The sequence below is a fragment of the Hakea prostrata genome, chromosome 3, assembly GCF_041222555.1.
Source record: "Hakea prostrata isolate BN-2017 chromosome 3, UWA_Hpros_2, whole genome shotgun sequence".
Lineage (NCBI taxonomy): Eukaryota > Viridiplantae > Streptophyta > Magnoliopsida > Proteales > Proteaceae > Hakea > Hakea prostrata.
In genome coordinates this window covers 22603242-22624499 of record NC_142602.1, presented here as the reverse complement: position 1 = coordinate 22624499, position 21258 = coordinate 22603242, and the positions used below count along the sequence as shown (strand labels likewise).

The 21258-nt window shown below is 38.0% G+C and overlaps 2 protein-coding genes across 4 annotated transcripts; both read right to left on the bottom strand.

The window, feature by feature from the left end:
- Positions 1–3307: 3307 nt before the first annotated feature.
- LOC149021631 (cytochrome P450 90D2-like) lies at positions 3308–6976 on the bottom strand. The gene is made up of 8 exons (XM_089149856.1): positions 6433–6976; positions 5817–6141; positions 5394–5543; positions 5061–5306; positions 4861–4950; positions 4577–4762; positions 4294–4415; positions 3308–4032 (listed from the first exon to the last, which is right to left on the bottom strand). Exons 1-8 carry the CDS (start codon positions 6642–6644, stop codon positions 3948–3950), a joined length of 1416 nt encoding a protein of 471 aa, XP_089005982.1. The 5' UTR covers positions 6645–6976; the 3' UTR covers positions 3308–3947.
- A 2614-nt stretch (positions 6977–9590) lies between these two features.
- LOC149021630 (uncharacterized) lies at positions 9591–21201 on the bottom strand. 3 transcript variants are annotated; one of them, XM_089149853.1, is made up of 11 exons: positions 19995–21201; positions 19836–19885; positions 19665–19716; positions 19493–19566; positions 19174–19304; positions 18794–18929; positions 18014–18324; positions 17141–17908; positions 13601–13717; positions 10197–10264; positions 9591–9988 (listed from the first exon to the last, which is right to left on the bottom strand). In XM_089149853.1, exons 1-11 carry the CDS (start codon positions 20039–20041, stop codon positions 9985–9987), a joined length of 1758 nt encoding a protein of 585 aa, XP_089005979.1. In that variant the 5' UTR covers positions 20042–21201; the 3' UTR covers positions 9591–9984. The 3 variants fall into 3 exon arrangements, with proteins under 3 accessions (XP_089005979.1, XP_089005980.1, XP_089005978.1); XM_089149854.1 differs by having other exon boundaries at positions 9591–10264; positions 19829–19885; XM_089149852.1 differs by having other exon boundaries at positions 9591–10264.
- Between the last annotated feature and the right edge of the window lie 57 nt (positions 21202–21258).

Here is a 21258-nt window from a genome sequence, read left to right as displayed (position 1 = left end):
CACCTAAGGATCTAATGGTCAAACTCACGTTGATGTGGATTTGACAACAACCTCTTACTTTAGTAGACAAAGCATAATGATGTAATACTTGAGGAAGTCCTAAGCGAATGAGAAGTTTCATCGCCAGCATTGAGCATTTAATGAATCTCAGTGCATTCAATGCTGAAATTAATGAGTTGATTGAAGTCTGGATGAAAATACGTTGAATCATCTTGCAACATTACTTTAGCTGATAAATAACTAGGACGCTTAGTCAAAGGCCATTCAAGAAGTCTATTATGACAATTGGTTGTCACCATGAAGCGTCATTCTCAGCAAGTATTCTACCAAGAAGTGTAATGAATCTTGCGAACCGAGGCTGAGCCAAACGTACTGCTTTGCGTGGCCCACTTAGGTCCAAAGACTTAAACCTTAATATTTATAACACATGATGAATGTAAATGTAACTTATATAGGGAATGTAAATATAATAGTTTGAAAATTCAGAGGTGTGTATGTAGTTTTCACCATAAATTATGAAACAGAGAGTGCCTTCCTTTACATTTCCTTTTTTTTTTGGGGGCTTAAGCCTTCGTTTACATTTTCTCACTGGCTATCAAGGGCAAATTTAGGCATACTCAAATACTACTTTCTCATATACCTTTGTTGAAGATTAGATGGAGGAATCACTTTGCAGAAGAAGTATCTTGAGAGAAAGATGATGAGATGGGAGCTAAACATCCATATCTTTTCGGACACCCAAGTACGTTGTAATTTCGAGGACAAAATTTCTTTTTAGGAGGGGAGGATGTAATAACCCCTGTTTTCCTAACCAGAAAATCAAATTGCAGGTCCGAATACTCGAAACTCTAGTCGAAAGAAGTTGTGGGCTATTTAGATTAAAGCCCATGTCTTGGCCCCAGAGTCTAAAGATTTGGATATTGTTGGTGAAGAACCTGTCTTCTTGGGAACCAGAATGAGATCCAACCAAAACCTTGATAGACTGGGCAGATGGATATCCAGCGCGAGGAAGGTTGAGTTGAAAGATGTCCGCGAATAAGGTAAGACCCCTCCACATATTGGTCAAGGTTACAACAGAGCTAGGGACCAATCGAGAGTGCAAACACCCACTTACTAAAAAGTACCAGGGGGCGGTTGCTTAAGGCGGTTGATTGACCAATATATGCAACTTTACCCTTTCTTCGCAAAGAAACTTTATTTTTCCTAAGTTGAAATTGCAAGTATCATGTTGCAATGGAACAAGCAATCCTTTACGATGATGAAATTTTGACGTGAAAATAAATATATTTTTGTCAAGGCAACTTAGAGGGGATGAATAGGTTGCAACTAGTTGACTTGCCTAATTTTTCGATTTAATTGCAAATACAATATAAATTGTAAATTTCAATGATAATAAAGTAATGCAATCAATCCACAAGATAAATTTTTAATAATGGTTCGACTTTACAAGTCTACGTCCACTCCTTTATTGGCCTCAAGAGAGTACTCTACTAGTGATTCTCTTTCAATATAATGAGTAGAGATCAAACCCTTTACAAGGCAAGAGCACAATTTACAATCTTTGTTCTAAGTAAGGTAATAGCACCCTCTACCAATTCTAATCAACCTATACTAGAATTAAATCAACAATACAATTTGAGGAATTTGAAGATATTACCTAACAAGGAGTATGACACTTAACTCCTTATGTGAGTGTGGTGCAATGATAAATGAATGCTCAAGAGATGAGATGCACCACTAATGAAGTTCCAATGGCCTTCAATCACTCCAAACTTTACTCGAACGAGTTTGTTTGACAACTTTGGAATGTCCTTCAAAGTTGAGTGAAGTTGGGAGGCAAGTGATCAATGTTTGTTCACCAATTTGAGAGCTTTAAGAGTTGTGAGATAGTAAATGCTCAATAGGCAAGGTACAACTTCTCAAATGGAAGGGCTTATAAAGATGACATTCAATTGCTTGACCCAACCTCCCAACGGATAGAAATTTCACAGTTTAGACGGAGATCCGTCTCAAATTTTAGCCATTAAAAAATAGTTGTTCAGCTAAGTCAAGACCAGACGGATGTCCATCTGCAGACAGAGATTTAATTGGGTTTTTGACATTTCTAGCCAACTTTAAGCCTCATACATTCTCCTAATATGTCATAGGACAGTCTAGCGACATGATATGCATATAATTTAATGCGATTACATATGAGTGCATGTATGTGTCATAAGTCCTGAATTCATCTAAGTTTTAAACTTGACTTGACTTGATTTTCTTATCTTCTTGATCTTTGATATTAACGCTCATCTTGATCTTGGTTCCTTGTTCAAGATTATTTGAGCTTGACTTGGGTTTGAATATCTGGTGAGTTTGGTCCAATGAGTTGGATTTGGTCCACTTATTTAATTAATGAGCTGGACAATCACAACTTAATGTAGACATTAGTAATTTGTGTTTGTTATCATCAAAATCATGGCAATGCTAACATTGTGTTTCCCAATAATTTTGAATTCATGAACATGATGCACCTAAAAAAGTAAGTTAATTATCTATAAAAAAAAAATGTTAAGATGATGATTAAGATGAGACTGAAGAGACTTAAATTATGATTAACATGGACATTATACAGAACCCAGCACTAACAATCCAAGTTAATTTATTAAAAATAAGATACCAATATGATGATGTAGTGATTAAAGGAGAGTAAGGTTTAGGTGAAGCGACTAAGGCTAAGAGGAGAGATTAAAGCGGGTCATACAGCCACAGGGAGAGCACCAAGAAAAATCTAAATGACAGCTAGCATGATGAGATGTGGAGCCAAGAGTCTAAGAAATAGAAAGAAACTGGAATCTACAAAAGAAGGTTACATGACTACATCCATCAATCAATAACTCGAAAGGGCAAAAAAGGGCTTGGATAGGAAGAGACCTGCAGAGTCATTCATCTTTCAATTCAAATTTCAATTGCTTAATTACAGATTCATTTCTGAGGGGTTTTCCTTTGGATGAAAAACATATGTTCATTAGACACATTTAAAGATTAAATTAAATTAAAAAATTTTATTTTATTTTAAATCTTACATGAACTTTCAGATGGAATTGATGGACATGTATCATTCATTAGGAGGGAATTAATAGTCTATTTTCTTATGAAAAATTATCAGAAATGGATCTGATAAAATTTCCTAATTACTCCAGATTCTTTACAAACACCCAAATATTTGCTTCTGTCAGAGATCTCTTTATTAAAACTCCAAGTTCTCGCTTTGAGGTTCTTATAAAATCCCAGATGAAGTCTGATATTTTCACTGAAATCATCCAGAGTTACATTCAGGTGGATAAAAATACTTTCTTCTTGAAACCTATCGAAATTCCAGACGTACGTGGTCACACACGCACAGATGTGAAAAAATTTCTTCCAAAAAAAGTTACAAAGGTTTCACAAAATTTTTTTCTTTCTACTTTCCATTACAAATGCAGACCAATGAAGGAGGTGAGACAATAGCAGCTGCAAGCTTTGATTATTTCTCCTTCTCGCCACTAACACAAAATTGCTTTCCAGAATCTAAAAGATTTACAGTGCTGATGGAGACCCAATTGCTGATTTCACCCCCCCCCCCACCTGCTGGCCTGTTTTAAATCTCTTTGTCGCCTTGTGGAATTTGTACAAACACCTCGTTCAAAGCAGCCAGAGTTGGTGCAATGGGTTGAAAGAATCAGAGAAAGAAAGAGATGCTTTTTGAACCCAGAGCCTATCTGTATCAGCAATGTCAATTGTCTTTACATGGAAAAAAGAAGACATAAAGACAATTTTCAGTCAGACTCTGCTTGGCTTCCACACGTGTGCAATGAACCCTACTTGCCTTTACCCTCCTTATTAGGTTTTGAGACTTTCTTTTCCTTGATTGTTTGTTTGATTGTCTCTTCAAATCCCCTTGAGAGGGAGACAAAAGCCAAAGGCCCCTATCTCCTTTTGACCCACACCGGCATTCTCTTTTTCAATCTTATCGTGGGGAAGTTGATAACTGAATCATCCTCGGCCACCCACCTACAGAAGTGTGAAACATAATAAGTACTCACTCATCATCAGATGAAGAACAAGTCAATATCTTTACAAGTCTAGAGAATCAGCACTCATATATTTTTTTTCTTTTTTGGTTCAGAATCAACACTCATATGAACCCAGTTCTATACATTTTGATTCTTGGGCACATCAGAAAACCCAGTTGAAAATGGTATTTACTGTAATTTATATCACAAACAGAGAGGAAGAGAGAAACAGAAGAACTTGCAAAAGGGTTCCCCGTACCTGAACTGTGTTATGAAATGGTGGAGAAAAATGGAAGCTTCCAGCCTGGCTAGATCAAGTCCAGGACAGAGCCGCTGGCCACCTCCAAAGGGGGTGAAATTACAAGAGCCCACATCTTTGTCCTGAAATTATTATATGAGCAAGGTAAAAGGTGATACAGTTTGCTTTTTAATTAGGTAATGTGGAGAAGAAAAAGAACCCATAAAGAAGAAAGGAAAGCCTAGAATACGGAAGAAGCCAAAGAAATCACAAAAAAGGAGAGGGACCCTTTTGAATAACTTACTTGCCATCTCCAGGGATTGAAGTGGTAAGGCCAATCGTAATTTTGTTCATCAAGATGAACAGATCTAAAGTATGTGAAGACACACCATCCCTTTGGTATCAAATACCCTTTTATCTCCACATCTTTCATAGCCTTACGCATCACTCCTATGATTATGTTTCCCATCCTTAAGGTCTCTGTTATCACCTGTTCGTGTGAAGTTCATGTTACAGTGTCTATTTTCAATGTGTATACATGTAAATCACTACCAGAACTTGGGCCCAACTAGCAACTCTGCAACTTACGTTTTGTGTAAATGGTAAAGTCATGTAGTCATTCCAACATAAAGGTTCTCCAAGTTTGTCTTGTAGCCTTTTCAACTTCATGTTTTCCTCCTGAGAATGGTAGAGAGAGCATTCTTTGTTACTACAGTACTTGCAGGATTAATAAAGAAACTTAGGGAATCTGAGATAGAAAAATTTAAAAGTTGGGTTCATATAGATACCATTAATTGATGAAGAGCTAGTGGAGAATCACTAAGGTACTTTATGGCAAGTGTGATAAGGAGGGGTACTGAATCCTCCCCTGGTATCATTAAATCAATCATGTTGTCTGATATTAATTCATCCGTTAATTGCTCACTTGGGTCACTGAGCAATACATCAATCACATCTCTTGGTACACTTGGGCCGCTTCTATTCCTTCTCTCTTGGATAATTTCATGAACCAGCTTCACCATTTTCTTCTTTGCCTGAAAGTAAGAGTTAAAAAATTAACAAATTGTAGTTAATTAATCTGTACTAGCTGAATTGAGTTCTGAGGGTAATAATAAACCTGCCTGTAATGATCTGTAAAGCTGACTTCCTGGAACCTTTACCGGCAAAGAAATAAGTCCAGCAATGAATTCTTGAAACCTTTTTTTCAAGAACTCTATTTCTTCACCAGGATCTAAACTGATCAATGCCTTCACCAATACTTGGAATGCAATCTGAGAAAACGATTGGTCGTGCTTAGAAACCTTGCTTGACTGATCTAAACTAACTATAATGATAATCCAAATGTGTTGCAACTAATTCTAAACTGATCAATGCCTTCCCAATACTTGAAATTTTAATTTTTCCACGTATCTCACCCTGAGAGAGAAATTCATCCAAAAAAAAAAAAAACAGAGAGAGAGAGAGAGAGAGAGAGAGAGAGAGAGAGAGAGAGAGAGAGAGAGAGAGAGAGAGAGAGAGAGAGAGAGAGAGAGAGAGAGGCTGACATTTTTTGTTTCATCTTGGATGTAGATGAGCTGATTGTCTTTCCAAGTAGCCATGGATTCTAACACGTACTTCTGCATGTCTCGGGTAATCTGAGCTTTTAGGTTGGGTGATTTGAAGAAGGCTCCAATAAGTCCATGGACTCTCCTTTGTAAGTTTCCATTGATAAGCAGAATAGAAGACTTGCCCATCAACTCAGTGAGTGACCTTGGGTAAGATGGCACAAAAGCCTTTGCATCACTCTGCAGAACAAACTTACTAACCTCTGCATCTGTTGATATGATTGTTGGGTTACCAAATATGTGTGACTTGAATACCTTTCCATACCTGATGAACAAATCCCACAAAGAACATGTCAGTTTAGCTCTTCCTTCCAGTACAAGATTCTGTCGTCATCATCATAACTCATTTGAACCACTGGACTCTAACCCTGAAAGAGTAAATTAAAATTTTTGGATGGGGACGGCTCATAGCCTGTCTTTGTAGTGAAAGTACCTATATATGTAATTATTCTTCCACCAGAGTACTGAAACCACCATTAAAACATCAAAACAGACTTCCCAAGAGACTAAATTAAATCCTAAGCTAAAGAAGGAAGGGAGGAGATAGTGAACTCACATGAGTCGACGCTTGTCCATAAAGCTTTCAGGGCGGTCTGAGTAAGCACAAGAGATGAACTCAAAGGTTTCGCCTATAAGAGGCCAACCCAAAGTGCCCAAAGGAAGTTGGCATCTGTATCTTGATCTACTGATTTTGGCTTTCAAACTCCCACAGAGAAATATGAAAGACAACACTGTTCCCACCAAACCCAGAATCCAGACATTGTCCATCTTTGAATACTTTCAGTTCTGTGCTTCTCTCTACTACTGCTTACTCTCCCACTCTTAAATACGATCAATGATGATGGCCACTGAGGTGTTAAGGTCCATGACTTTGTATATGTTCACGAATGAGAGAGAGGAGGAGACACAGAGAGAGAGAGAATGGATGATAAGCTTGTTTGAACTTAATTAGTGCACATGCAATGCACGTGTGTGTGTGTCTCTGTATGAGAGAGAGCGAGAGAGAGAGAGAGAGAGTAGAGAGAGATTTTGTTTCCTTAGCTTTGTGTACTGGAATGTTTTACTTGCATTTTTTATTGTAATAACTGGACCCGATGCTACAGCTCTGTGAAGTTCAGGTCTGTCCTAGTATTGATCAGATCAGATCCAAATTGAACCAGTACCGAGTCAATACCCCTCTCTGTAATGATAAGGTTCATCCATCTACCTACATGTATTCAGCAACTCCTGCAATTATTCAAGTTCCAACCCTGTGACACTTTCTGGTTTGAATGACTTGCAAGAAATCTCAAGAACATTGTTGCCGTGTTGGTGGGTCAATACTTAGATCAACCAGTTGGGGCTGGTTAGCAGGTCAGACCAGTCCCATTGGTGGTGATGATCGAATGAAACTTAACACAATGATGCTGGCTTTGGGATGAACAGTAGCAGCGGTATGTTTGGGGATGTGTGATCGCAAGAAGGCCCAGTGCTCGATGAAATGCCATAGAAGAAAAACACAAGAAATAAATATTTAGATTGCAACAAAGAAAGTACACCCACACGACCAAGAAATCTTTTTCATCTAAAATGCAGGAATCATTTCTCTTTCTTCTCTCTGTTCTCCTTGAGTATGAGAGAGAGAGAGAAGAGTCCCCACGGCCATGATCATTCTCTGGCACATTAGTTGGAGCGTCCCTTGCAGGGCGACTGGTGGCCTTGCCTCGTGCTTACATGTGAAATTCAATAACTCCAACACACTCTCCATCATATGATTTGGCCACCCTCTCCCTCTCTCTCTCTCTCTCTCATAGATTATCTTCCAATACACACATACAATCCAACTTCTCATGTTACTTTCATTCCTATCCTCTCTTTCTTCTGTATTTTTTTAGTGTTACCACATGTGGGTTCTTCCCTTTTATCCAAAAGACTCCTAATAAATATATATATTTTCTGAAAATTTTAAACAAAAAAAACAAAAAAATAAAACCCTTTATCAATCTCTTTTTCTTTGACTGCCATTTTTATTTCTCTCTTTGACTGACATTCATCTTATTCAAACCTCAAAATATGCCTTTCTCATTTTATTTGTTTAATTGTATGCCTTTCTCTTCCTTCCCTTTTCCTTTTCCTTTTGTATAATGAAAAAGGAGGGTGTGGGAGAGATTGAGGTAAGCATGACATCAGTTTATAATAAATTTATGATAAGCACTAATTACTGAACTAGACCCAAAAGGGTAAAAAAGACTTTCTAAAAGGAAGATGAGAAACATCTTTCACAGTGTGTCCAATCTTTTCCTTTATAATATACAAAAACTTTCTTAAGCATCACATATTCAATTATAAAGAACATTTTTAACCAATCAAATCTCATGATTATGTGATCTTTTCCTGCCTCTCACCACCTTACTATTAAAACAACCTAAGATTAAGGTATTTTTATGTACAAAAGCTTTTTAGGGCTTCTTCTAATCAAATCTCTTTTACCCACTAAATTGCTTCTGTTGTTGATAAAATTGATTAAATACTACCATATCCGAGCTCAAGGATATTAATAAAATACCTAGGAGACTTGGCAAAATTCTATCCATAAGTCTTATTTTGGATTTGTTTCTACTTCTTGGTAGAAGAATAAGGAAAGAAAATGACTGAGTGAAAGCTTTCATTGTGCAATCAACAGCATCCACTACCCTCATGGATTTTGCATGCGAACCTATCAGTTCTCTTTTTCCTTTCTATTCGTGTGTGTGTGTTTTTTTTTTGGATTGGGGGTTGGTGTTGGACCAGCATAAAGGACTCCTTCAGTTGGTGACCAGAAATATACTGGCTGCTGACATTTTAAAACCCTTAATACCAATATGAATGAGAATCAAAGTTTGAACCAAATTGGGTTTAGAATTTTCGACAAAATTTGAACCGGTCCAATTCATTGAACTGCAAATTCCACAGTTCTTGACTAAGAATCAGTCATAATCAGCATCAGCTGTAGTCGATTCCGGTCCTAGTTGGCCCGGTTCATTGACCTGACTCCGGTTTTTGAAATGGTGGCCTAATCCCCAAGCCGAAAAAACAAAAACCACAAGTGCAACTAAATATGAGATGATTGAGCCAAATGATTTTTTATAGACTGGACCATCTTAATCAAGTGTGCCTTGCTGCTTTCCTCCTACCCTAACTGAAACAAAATAAAGGAACCCATTTTGTAATGAATCAGGGTCCCCTCTTATCCCCACAGCTTTAAATCCATATGTTACTAAAGTAAAAGAGAAGGAGATGGAAAGTAGAAGAAATTTTGCTACTCTGGTTGAGTTGGAGTTCTCAATCTCCATCAATCCATTCATTATAAGTAGATTCAATTTTCAGCATCTGCAAAATTTTGTTTGGGTAATGGTGACGTTTCTTATTGAAATTTGAAAAATCAATCTTTCTCTTCATATGATAGCAGAGAACCTAAAGATTGGGAAATACAAAAGAAATTTCTTAACATAGAAATTCCTAATTAACACTGAAAGTAGCAGTTTTATCAGACTCTCAAAGAACCACATTGTATTCTTTGGAGGACAAAAGTGCCAGATATCCAGTTGCATTATAATTCTGTTTACTGAAAGTTTTTAAAAGTTGTTGGCATGGGAAACCATGGCAAAAACAAATAATGGTCCCAAGTCCCAACCCAGTACTTATAAGCTGAATCACAATGGACCACAGTCAAAATCTTTGGTTCTCCCATCCACATGAGGAATAATAGTTTTATATTTTACACTGATCAGAGATTTGCTATGCAAATTAAATTGCAGACACCATTACTGGAGTCACTGAAACATTCTATCATGGCATTGGTGAGCAAAAACTCAAAATGAATCTCCAATAACCAGCAAAGAAAATTCTGCATCAGAGACCTTAAGTCCCCAAAAAGGAATGGAAAATTAAATCAGTAACCAGATCCCAAAACCCAGGTCTTAGTGGATATGGAGAGTTTAACTGCATCAACAATGTGTGTAATTCTTTTTTTAAGGTGAGAAGGAGACGGTGAAATATGTGGAGGAAAATAAGGATCAAAACATCACAACCTTGACTATCAAAGTCTATTGTTGTGCTCTTCAAGGTGACAGACCTCTTACCACCTACATCATCTGCCAAGAACAGTAAATAAATGAGATATGACACAAATACCGAAGACCAACAGGTTTGGCATCACACCAAATAAGTGCTCAAGCCTCTTGACAGTGGCATCCATCATACTTGCACCACCCCTATGTCATCATGCTTAATGACCCCAAGAAAAATATACAGAAAAATGAAGGAGGCATGAGAGATTTCTATATAGACTAAAGAAGAGACCTGCTTTTTCTTTCTCTGGTAACCAAGACAAGTGTTCCAAATGCCACCATTATTGCAACCTTTATTACCTGTATAACAGAAATAGATACTGTTTCATCTTTCTATCTATCAGTGAAGAATGGTAAAATTCTACTTATTTTCTCCATCACTAAGTGAGGATCCAACCAAAGTACTAGAAACAAGTTTCTGCTGGAGTTGTAGATAAGCATATGATTACTAAGCACCAGACGATTTTCAAGGCTGTTTTAATGACCAAGGGGTAAAGGAGACTAAGAATAAAGAGAAACCAAACCGGGATGAACAATGGTTAATAAATAGATAACAAGTAGGACATTGGTTCCTACTGGTGATGTCTTCTGAATAAACTTATTAAAAAGGCTAAGTTGGTCAATGTCAAGGCAGCAGATTAGTTATTGCAGACTTATGGTGTCAGCTAATTACTATAATCAATAAATAAATCACCCATTTCACTTTATTAGCAAAACATTAATAGATTCTTGCTGAATTCTGTGTTCCTATGAACAACACCAACTGGTTGAAAACTTGCCTAAGAGACAAAATGTCTTGGAGTTGCCTAGCTGCCTTTAGTAAACAGGAATAATGCATAATTGCATCTACACTATATATTGTACAAACAATGATCTTTCATGGTCCACTGGAAATTTATTTTGTCCTCTTAGGAAAGAAGGAACTGATTGATAGTCCCCACCTGGACTAGGATATGGGACCCATAAATATTACTCCAAAGGGGATGGTTCAACCTAGAGAATATGTACAAGTCAAAGGAAGGTATGAGGCACCTCAGTCCACCCAATTAAGTTGATCTCCCAGTTTATTTGGTATTTTTATAAAACAAAAGCATTCTAACCTAAACACATGCATCGCATCATGACTCCACAATATATAAAAGTAAATCACAAGGACATGATAGTTAAAAGAATTGGAAATCGATGGAGAGCAGAGAAAGACATACCTTTATGCATGTTCTAAAAACCAGGTTACTAAAGATAAGGAGATATATGTAAGAAAGTTTCTAAGCTACAATAAAATTCAGAAGAAAACCTAGAAAAACAGTTATGAAGGGAGTAGCTATTGCATCAGCCTCCTGTCACTGTGGGTTTCAAGACTTGAATTCGTGACTACTTTGTAAAAGAGGAGCATGAACAACCCATATATGCTATGACATTTACAGAAATGCCATTCCATAGAGATCTACCTAAAAATGATAGAAGAGAAATGGACTCAAGCTAGCTTGAGTGTGTATAATATAAATTTGAGTTCATAACAATTTAGATATACAGCATATTACCAAAAGTTATGAAGATAAAAAAATCTAAATAAAATGATGAAAAACTTGGATTAAAAAGAAAGTGAAAACCCAAGAATGTCTCCACATGCTAAACCTATCCTAAAATACAAACCAAAAAAAAGAAGCTAAGAGAAAATAAAAAATTAAAAAATGGAGGACTACAAGCATGCCCAACACTTGGATGAATTATTGGATGAATTATTAACAAACCCCCTCTGACTAATGGTGTTAACTTGCTGTTAGTTTTTGCTTAGGAAAGACAGAATTACCTTCTGCTAAAGAAAAACATTTCTAAAAAATTAAATTACAGCTCTTTCCATCATCTTCAACCTAAAATCCCCAAAATTAATTTTCCTCCAAACTGCGGCCCCACCTCCTCTTCCCCCCACCACCCACCCCCATCTCCAACCCCCCCCCCTAAAAAAAAAAAAAAAAAACTACCTCCACCTCTGGCAGCAGCAGCACCTCTTCCTATTTGAAGGTAGGGAACAAAAAAGCTGAAGATGAGAGTAGCATACATTTGGATCAGGTCAAGATTGTTTCAAAGAAGCAGCTCCAATCTTCAGCCTTTTATCAAAGGAAAACTCATTTTCAATTTGTTTATAAAATAAACACAAAGCTACAGTCTGACAAAACAAACACAGCCATTCATATGCATTTGAATAATATTCGAGATATAAGTGTCTACTCCGGTGAAGGATGAAAGGGGTTGCAAGAGAAAGAATAAGAAGAAGAGGGTAAAAGGGTCATTCTAAATGGCCCAAGGTTGCTTTGGCATTAAGAAAAGGTCCTCTATTCCATGTGAGTGATTAACAGACGGATGTTAACATTAGGAGTGTAATAGAAAGACCTACCAAATAAGAGGGGTATGTTAGTAAATTCACAAAAATTTAGTGCGGTGCAACATTAATGTTCCCAAAGTACTGGGGAGTTCTGGCAATTAACCTAAAAAATTATTTGTAAATGCAAATAAATACTACACCAAATTGAATAAAACACAAAAGAGATTTGACTTCAGGGGCCACAGGGAAGGGGGGGGTGTGCAGAGGAGAAACTAAACTGAAGTGCCTCAGAGCATTCAGGTTGGAGTGTTGAAAAGTAACTGCAAGGAACACTGAAAACCATCTCTCTGCAGATAGGGTTTCTTCCAACTCTATTTTTCGATGGCATCAGGGCAATGGGCTTATTTATACCCTAAGAGGTAGCAAATTCTCATACTGTGTCTCTAACACCAATTTCCTCCAAATCCACTGGATATTGAGAGAGATGGACAAAACAAGATAATTGGGAAAAGGCATTGCTGTAGTTGTGTCTAACAAAAGAAAATCAATGGCTCAAAATAGGTCATGAGGTGCCCTATCCAATGAGGTTTTCCCATCTTTAATCACGTTAGAAGTCATCCAAAACCTTCCTAAGGGTCCAAAACAGTGTTTTAGATTTGAAATCCAAAGTGATACCAATAAAATCTTTAAAAATTCAGAACTCTCAAATTGCTAAGCCTTATTGCAGTATCCAAATCATGCTAGAAATATTATTTTGAGTGCTATCCAATTTAAGGAAATAAGGAACCACTTACCAAATATATTTTCAAAAATCCATTTGAAAATGGATTCCATGAGACCAAAAATATAAGTTTATAGGGTGAATTAGGAAAATGAACTCGTTCTTAAACATTTTCTGGTACAAGGCTTCAATGATAAGAAAATACCTTGTCAAAAAGTTTGAACTAATTTTAAAGTTGTTTGACCCACTTCTGATCAATCTCTTCCTTGACTATCATGGTCATCTTATAAAGTTTCTCTCTCAGCATTTTTATAGGCGGTTCAAAACATTAGCTTGGACACAAGACTTTGAAAGACATAAAATATACTCCACATACTATCCAAAGGCATCCAATCATAATCAGTGTGCAAGCCACCAAGGTGAGAAAATGAGGTGTCTACAGATAAGTTCTAAAATCCTCCCCTTTCCAAGATGCTTGCCTCAATTGAGACAGAAAGAGACCTGACCAGCCAGTCATCCAGAGACATAATATCATCTCAAATCCATCACAGAATCAAACCCCTATTTGTATGCAATAGAGACAGAAAGAGACCTGTCCAATCAATCCTCCAGAAACATCAGCAGAACCTTCAGGATTCACTTTTCTTGAACATTGAGGAGTCGCATCAACTTTATTTACCAAACTGCTACAATCATCATGGACGTTATGCTGAAAATTTGAACATCATAAAAGCACAATGGATAAATACCAGATCGGAAGAGAAAAGATAAAAAGAGTGCTTAGTTTAACCTGATATACATTCATCTCAACCAAACATGAAAAGTTCCAATAATCCTGAGAGCAAATACAGTAAAAGAACTTAGCTTGTAACAAAATCCCCTTTTTTTCCAAAAGCTTTTTCCAATCAATCTATCTGTCTAGGATTTAATATTCCTAGTATTCAAGTGCAAAGTTTTTGGATCCCTCTTTGAATGGCATAAATCAGCCAAATTTTCTATTTTGGAAAAAATTCTTGTTAGTTGTTACTATAGCTGCACTTACATTCACTACATGCATCCTAAGGCTATTACATTTAGTATGCCATTTTACTTTCAAGTTCTTGTTCTAATAGATTTTATCTTAAAAACAAAAACACCTTTATGGTATAATTTTGAACTCAAACCATAACATGCAATCATTTTCTAACAGAAAATCTTACAACTTATTCTTGTACTGTATCCCTTGGTTGGGAGTGGGAGGGGGGGAGAGAGGAGACCTTATGATAGATGATTTTGAAATATCTGAGAAGAAGAGAGCCTCAAGGGATCCTCAAGGAGCCTTGAGTAGATATTGACTTGATTAAGGGAATTTACAAGGGACAGAAGGCTGCCATGAGAATAAGTGGCTTTCTAGTTGCACAACTACATACATGGAAATCTGAAGGGGGCTTAGGAATGTGCCGGATCCAAGAAGTTAATTCCGCTGCTTTACTTAAGCTCATCTGGAAAATTGTCACCAAACATGACTCTATCTGGGTTAATTGGGTGCACTCCTATTTTCTCAAATCTAACTCTTTCTGGACTGTCTTTATCCCCCCTAATCCTTCCTGGACCTGGAGGAAACTTCTTCTCCTCCGTCCCAAAGCTCTCCCTGCCATTACCACCCATATCTCTTCCGGTTCCACTACTTCATTTTGGCTAGATCCGTGGCATCCGATGGGTATCCTCCTCACGCTCTTCCCCCCCCCCGCACAATCTATGAAACCCACATCCCCAAAACTACCCTTCTCTCGGAGTTTATCTCTAGTGGCACTTGGGTTCCCACCCCTCACCATAGTCTCACGCTAGTCTGGAACTCCCTCCCCCCCCCCCCCCCATCTTCCCCCACATCCATGATATCATTATTTGGAGCCCCTCCACTACCAAATCATTCACTACTTCCTCTGCTTGGAACCTATTCCGCTCCCCCTCCCCTCCCCCCTAGCCCCCATTGGTTTGGTTTAAAGGTCATATCCCCCGTCACTCTCTCACCCTTTGGAGAGCCCTAAACACCGCCCTTCCAATCCAATCTTTCCTCCTTTCCCGCCACATCCCCGTGAACCAAAATTGTATCATGTGCTAGAATGGTACTGAGGACATTGAGCATTTGTTCTTTTCTTGCCCTTTATCTAGCACTCTTTGGAGAAAAGCCCTTAGCTACATTTGGCCCCGGTCCCGCCGCTCATTTGGGTTTGTCCATGACTAGTCTTGGATTTTGAGTAAATATTCAAGTACCTCTATTTGTGATCGGATTGGTAAGCTTGTCTTTGGTGCAATAGTCCACCATCTGTGGTGGGAGCGAAATCTCAGGCGCTAGACCTCCAAATCCCGCTCTATAGACTCTATTTGGAATTCTATATACTTTGATGTTTCCTCTAGGATCTCATCTACTTCCCACCCCCAGTTGTTGATTCCCCAAGGAACAGGTTCATTATTGTTTCCTGGGGGCTCAACTCCAATTCCATTCTCCTATTTGATCCTGCCTTTTGGATCCTTTGTAGTTTGCTTTTTCGTCTTTAATTGATTAGTTATTCATCCAAAAAAAAACTACATACATGGAAGCAGCATTAAACCTGTATCTATGGTCATCAACTAAATAACTAGGCTTCTACAAGAGTACAATGATGGATAGCTTCTTTGGTCTTTAATAAGTGACTAGCTAGGGGCATAATGAGAAGCTACAACTACAGACAAATGTTTTAAAACTATCAGCTAATAATATAGGCTTGGACAGTGGATAGTACTTGTTTGAATGGACTAGAACCAGAATAATTTTTCAGGATCCCCACCCACCGCGGACGCGCACCTCTGGGTAAAAGAAATTTCATGTTTTGAGAAAGGTGCATTCAGTTCCTTTTGTTAACCTTGTGAATATGCTAGTGGAACGGATGCAGTATGAAGAGATTTAAGTTCAGGATCTGATTGGCTGATTGCATTGATTTTGCTGATACAGCACTTGAAGACATGAAGTTAAAATTCGACCAATATGTGCTGTGTCCGTATTAAAGTTTGACCTGATTTTGGTAAGCTAGAGTTAGACTTGCTTTGATTTAATGTCAATGACAAACTCAAACTCAAACTCAGTAATCCACACCCACTCATGGACAGCAATGTCAATCTTATTCTGCCCTCCCACATCCTTCAAGGCCACATTTTCTCTGGAGCCATGAGGCCATGAGAACACATCTCTTCTCACCATTCAACCCCTAGATCACTTTAGTTGTCCACTCTTCTGTTATCTACCTCAATAATTTTCAAAACATCTTTCCTCTAGGCATTAATCATTAGTATTCCCATGTCCTCTTAAATGTATTTCCTAGTCTTCCCATTCATCTACCCAGCTTCATCATCTTAACACAGTCATTCTTATATCTTGTCCATGTGTTCCCCAAATATCTAGCTCCCTCAAAAAAATTCTGGCATCATTGCCATCTTATAGGATTTACCCTTTGGTTTCTGATGAACATGTCGACCACACTTAACATACCAGAAGCTCCTTGACATTTCTTTTTTGAGCTACATGAACTTCAATAGATCTAAGTATCTAAGTTGGCAACTACAGAGAGCTGTATCATCACCAGAAAATCTACCCACAAGATCTCATCGTACAGATATTGATCCATAACTAATAAAATGAGGTTCCAGCGCAAGTTATGCCTCCTGAAGCCTGAAGGAACCACGAGGACTAGGGACACAGTCTCACCCTACCAGAAGTTTTACAAATTACACATTATGATAAGTCTAAATATTTTCCACATGGAATTTTAATATCATGGAGCTTGAAGCTTCTGTAAATACAACAGTGACCTGGAAGGGTATTTCTATGCAAGCACAAGGTAGCTTTATCAAAAAGTCACTAAAACCAGGTTCTGCATATGAGAACAACAGTCACTTAGGTTATAATTCGATGATGCATGTGTCTGTTCTGGCTGTTAAGTGGATCCAAGGTAATGTGAATGGCCATATTTTATATTTTATGAGGATCAAGCTTAATTTGACCCCCTTTTTATATTTTACTTATCCTTGGAGGAGATTTTCTTACATTAAAAAGCAAGTTAAATCTAAACAAACTAAACAAATGTAATAGCATAAGGGGGAGACAAAGCACTCAAACCTCATCAAATGCATCCATCTTGAACAGACTCATTTCCCTTTGATGTGTTTCTCTGCAAACACCCCAGCTTCCCATGAGTTCCATCACTTGTTTACTCCCTGTTGTAATACACAAACGCCTAGATCCATCTGATAATATCCAGCATCCTGGCCATTCAACTTCAGAATGTGCGACTGGCTTGTTCCACATGTTTGAACCTCCAAATACAATTATCTCATCTGAATTTTCTCTGCAAATTCTGCACCCGTTGTCTGCTAAATCAAAACCAAGAGAAAGATCTTGTTGGTTTGTGCACACACAAGGTTTATTTGAAGCCAAAGGGTGATCAAGCATCCTTCCTGAAACTGTAGCAATTTCTGTGATAGATGATCTAGTGAAGTCTTCTGAAGAGACGCTCTTTTCATGTCTATATTCTGATTCACCTGCTCTTCTGAACTTACTTATTCCACTTGACTTTGTTTGGTCAGTAGGGGTGTTATCTGAGCTAAATAATACCAATTTCCCAGATGCTCCATCTGCGGTCTCTGCATCCAATCCAATTTCTCCCCCATGTGTTGTCAAATAATTTGGACTCTGTTGCTTTACTTCCCCGAATCTTGCTTTAGATAAAGAATTCAAATGCTTTGATGAAATCTGTTGCATTAGCTTAGTTTTCTCTCTCAAAATTTCTTTCTCAAGAGGAGCTTTCCCAGGTTTCAAAGGATATTTTAAAGCAGTCTCTCTTGAATGGGATGTTGGTGTTGGTTCACTACCATCAGCTCCCTCTTCCTGCTTTCAACCCAGCTTGTGAATTGTACCAGGAAATATATGAAGGCATTTACTTAAGTTACAAAAATAAAAAGCTTACTATGCAAAGCACTGAGATGGAAGTACCTGAGCTAGACTACTTTCAAAGGCACTAATCAGACTTCTTACACTGCTAAGACTTCTCTTCAATGTTGGCTGTTCAGGGGTATGAGTTTGATCTTTCCTCTTTACAACAGAAGCCAATTGGTCAGTTTCCATATCAGATGTTCCTGAGCAACCTAATTCAGAATTGATGTCTTCAAGTGAAGCAATTGGCCTCACAGGAACCTCTGTGGGTGGCAAATGAATCTTAATCTTTCCATTCAAATGCATGCGATGATCAAGGATATTAAACTCTTGTGACAGTGGACCCTGTGACGGATTGGCTTCACTTCCATCTGTAGGATCCACAACAGATGAATGGGAAGTCAGTTACACTAAACCAGTTCATTCACTACCCATCAATCGGACAACAAGATTCACGAGGTACTGAGAAGAATCCTTAACTGAGGTTAATTTTCTCCACTTGAACATGTGAGGTTTCATCTTTGTTTACAGGACAAGACTGGATTTTTGTGGCAATTAACTGGATTAGATATTGAAATATCTTGAATGTACCGCATCTCAATGTCTAAATCTTTGTTTTCAGCAGGTTTTTTTTCTTCAGAATATTGAGAAAATGAAGGGTTTAAACATCAAGAATAAGTATTTTCAATAGGATTCTGAGAAAAACTATTTATTTTAAAAGTAAGCGCAAAGTGTCTTTATCTTGTTCCTTTTTTTAAAAATTTCCCTTCTTGTTGTGTTCACTTTTAGCCAGTTCAATTTATTTTTTCAACATACTATTATGACAAGCTGGGAAGAAACCTGCAACCTCATGTTTGAAAGATGATGCTGGTGATGCAATATTAACACCAACAGTAGCATCAGGAGCAGCAAAATTTTCCAACTGTCTATGACTGCTACAGAGCCCCTCATGTTTCTTCTTCATTGCAGATTCTCTCTACAAAAATATAACTTTAAAAAAGTTAACAGTGCTGAAAATAATAACAATATAGCAGCAAAGAAGTTCAAAGATATCCTTGGTGATCAATAAAGGCAGAAACATGAGTAATTCCTGGGTATTTGAAACAGCACACAAGTTCTATTATTAATCCCCATTCCTTCCCCTGTGCAATGAGACATTGTATGCAGGATAAAAGAATAACAATAAGAAAGATGAACTAGATCATATAGAAAAGATATACCATTTCTCGAACCCGTTTGCGCTCTTCATCACTGAGAATGAACTGCAGCTTGATGTGCAGGTGCCCTCCCCCTTCAAGTGGAAAGAGATCATCCCAGATTTCCTTTTCAACAATGGACATTGTCTCTACACCTGCTAAAACTACACTAATTAGCACTCTGACCAAAAATATCTGAAAGAACCCAAAAGGAAGAACAAATAACTATCAATAGCAAAAGAGTAGAAATTAACTTTTCTTTTTTTCGGTCAAGGAGTAGAAATGAACTTTAGATTTGAAAGAACTAGCTTAACAGTTAACTTTTAGAACCGATACATATTACCTGTCTGCGATAGCTCATTACCATCGCCATCCAGGAGAGTCAGAACCAAGTTGTCACGTAATGTCGTTAATGGACTGCATTTGAGTTGGGCAGTTTAGCTTGAGTTAACATTTCTTCTATTATACCCGCAAAGAGATTGACAGGAGAGGGAAGGGGAGAAAGCAGTGCTTACAATGAGAAATCTGCCTTGCCCATTGATTGATATTCCCTCTTGCCCATAGATACTGTTCCATGATCCCAATGATGCAGAAGTCAAAAAGGTTGTACTGATATGCAGAATTTCTAAATTTCTAAATTCAGTAAATTAAGGGCGAGGGGGTGGGGGCAGAGAGAGACCCTTTACAGATATTGAGGAAGAGAACGAGCATGAAGACGGAAGGTCCATGTCCAGAACTAGAAATCAATTGAAAATATCGCAAGAAATTGCTGATTAGCCAAATGAATGGTGTTTTAATGAGGAAATAACAGTTGTATGAGGACAAGGAGTGCATTAGTGCATTACCCGAAACTTGAATTGTTCCTGGCATCTGGGAAGTGGGATTTCCTCATAAACTGTTGCACCTAGCAACAGCGGTTGCCTGCCTGATTTGATATCTCGCAGTCGTCGAAGGAAGAAATGAAGAAGAAAGTTACAGACTACAAAAAGAGAAGAACAATAGCCAGAGAACCAAAAAAGGCAATTGGGTGATGCTGTGACAGATTAGTAACTGACGAATGAAGATGGCCTTAGCCAAACCTTTGTCTTATTCTTTGATGGACCAAGCAAATCTCTTCTCTGCTGTGGATTCTGGACCTCTGCTTGGCTATGGCCTATGGGGCCCTCTTGGTTCTTCCATGGTCGTCTGGTAAGTCAGAGACCCTGGGAGAGTTGACTGTCGAGATTTGAGCGTTGAAGGGTTCCCCTTCATCCATTAATTACCGTTGATTGCTTAACCAAACCTGCCTCAAGACTTCCTTTTCTATTTCAAAACATTCTTTCAAGCTAAACCACAATTTTAAGTTGATTAATCTTCTTTGTCTGCCGAAAAAGGAAAAAAAGAAAAGAAATATGTTTCTTTGATGTGAGGGCTAAGGCAACAATGAAAACCTTGAAGACCCATAATTCAGCCTCCTTGTTGCATTATAGTACTCTTTATTCCAGAAATGCTCATTTTGCTCAATACAAAACACAGGCAATTTCTAGGGTTCTAGTCAATTCTCATTGATTTTGGTAAATTCTGTGGCTGACAAGCTGATTATGCTTCTGATTAAGCTTGGTCGAACATCGATCTTTTGGAACTTCCAAGTTACGGAGCTGGTGGTCTCAAAGTTCTTCAATGAAAACAAAGACAGAAAATAACCATACATCTGTTGAGACCTGAAACCCAGAATTAGAGAACCAGAATCAGGCCCTGAATCTTACAGTTATCAATCAGGATTGGCCATATTCAACCTGTTCTTGGAATCCTTAAAAATATGAACCGGCCTTTTTGGAGGGGTTCCAACTTTTCAATGATATCCGAGAGTGAGAGAACCTATCTATGTAATATATAATTAATCACACTGACATGATCCTCTATACCGTCTATGCTTGGGCTCACTGCGACCTAAAAGGCTAAAACTGGTCCCCAGAGCCATTCTTTAGCAAGGCGAATTGGCTCATGAGTTTCAGTAAGGGAGCAAATCCGCACTGGTTACACCATTTTTTCCCCTTGTAATGATCTACTGTTAGACAAGAAAAGCATCACCAATAAGCCCAATGGAGCATATAGTGAATTGCCTGAAAT